An 800-nucleotide genomic window follows, 5' to 3' on the forward strand; every position below is an offset into this window, starting at 1 on the left:
CTATGTGTAGCTGCTCTTTGAGAATCACGCATAAAACGCATACATGGACAAAGCAAAGCAACTACTGTAATCAAGACTGTGCTGCACACTAAAATTCAACAGTGGTTGGAGGCCTCTTGATATGGAGAATGAACAGGTTACAGAATAATACATACTCTTAATAATTTTATCTGCAGTGGCATGTCATTCAAATAACAAATTTCCAGAGTTTGACAGAACAAAATAAAAGCACGTCATGATGAATGTGTGAATGACTCAATAACCTTTAGCTATCAGTCACTTGGTATGTTTTTTTTTTTTTTTTGTTTGAGTAAATTACAAAGTAAGTAATGAAAATGCATCAGAAAGAAGAAGCAGTTTCTACAAAGCTGGTATCAATGGACTATATCCTGCTGGCAGCTTATTTATATTCTGAAAGGATGATGACCCAATTATGTAAAAATAATAATAACATTAAAATTCCATTTTACCGCATTCAGTTTTGAAAGTGACTATGGTGCCTTCTTCCCCATAATATGTTTTTTTGTATTATTTTCTGGTTTCAGTAAGATTATATAACATTTGGGTATGAAGATGCAAATTAGCAGTCCAAAACTGGAAGCAAGTATAGCAAATATTTCTACAGCAACACTGAACTTTCCAGGAGAGCTGACATATGCTGGGATAAATGTAATCCACACTGCACAGAATATCAGCATGCTGAAAGTGATAAACTTGGCCTCATTGAAATTATCGGGTAGTTTTCGAGCTAAAAATGCAAAAATGAAACATAAAATAGCCAGAAGTCCTATATAACCAAG

General features: G+C 34.0%; 1 protein-coding gene across 1 annotated transcript in view; it reads right to left on the bottom strand.

The window, feature by feature from the left end:
* LOC102309838 (extracellular calcium-sensing receptor-like) overlaps positions 1-800 on the bottom strand; it is a 7,208-nt gene continuing 6,408 nt past the window's right edge. Inside the window, exon 7 of the mRNA XM_042215924.1 lies at positions 1-15. Within this exon, the coding sequence (XP_042071858.1) occupies positions 1-15 (15 nt within the window). The remainder of the gene's footprint in view (positions 16-800) is intronic.

This window comes from Haplochromis burtoni, unplaced genomic scaffold (genome assembly GCF_018398535.1).
Source record: "Haplochromis burtoni strain Fernald_Lab_line unplaced genomic scaffold, NCSU_Asbu1 Contig_872, whole genome shotgun sequence".
Lineage (NCBI taxonomy): Eukaryota > Metazoa > Chordata > Actinopteri > Cichliformes > Cichlidae > Haplochromis > Haplochromis burtoni.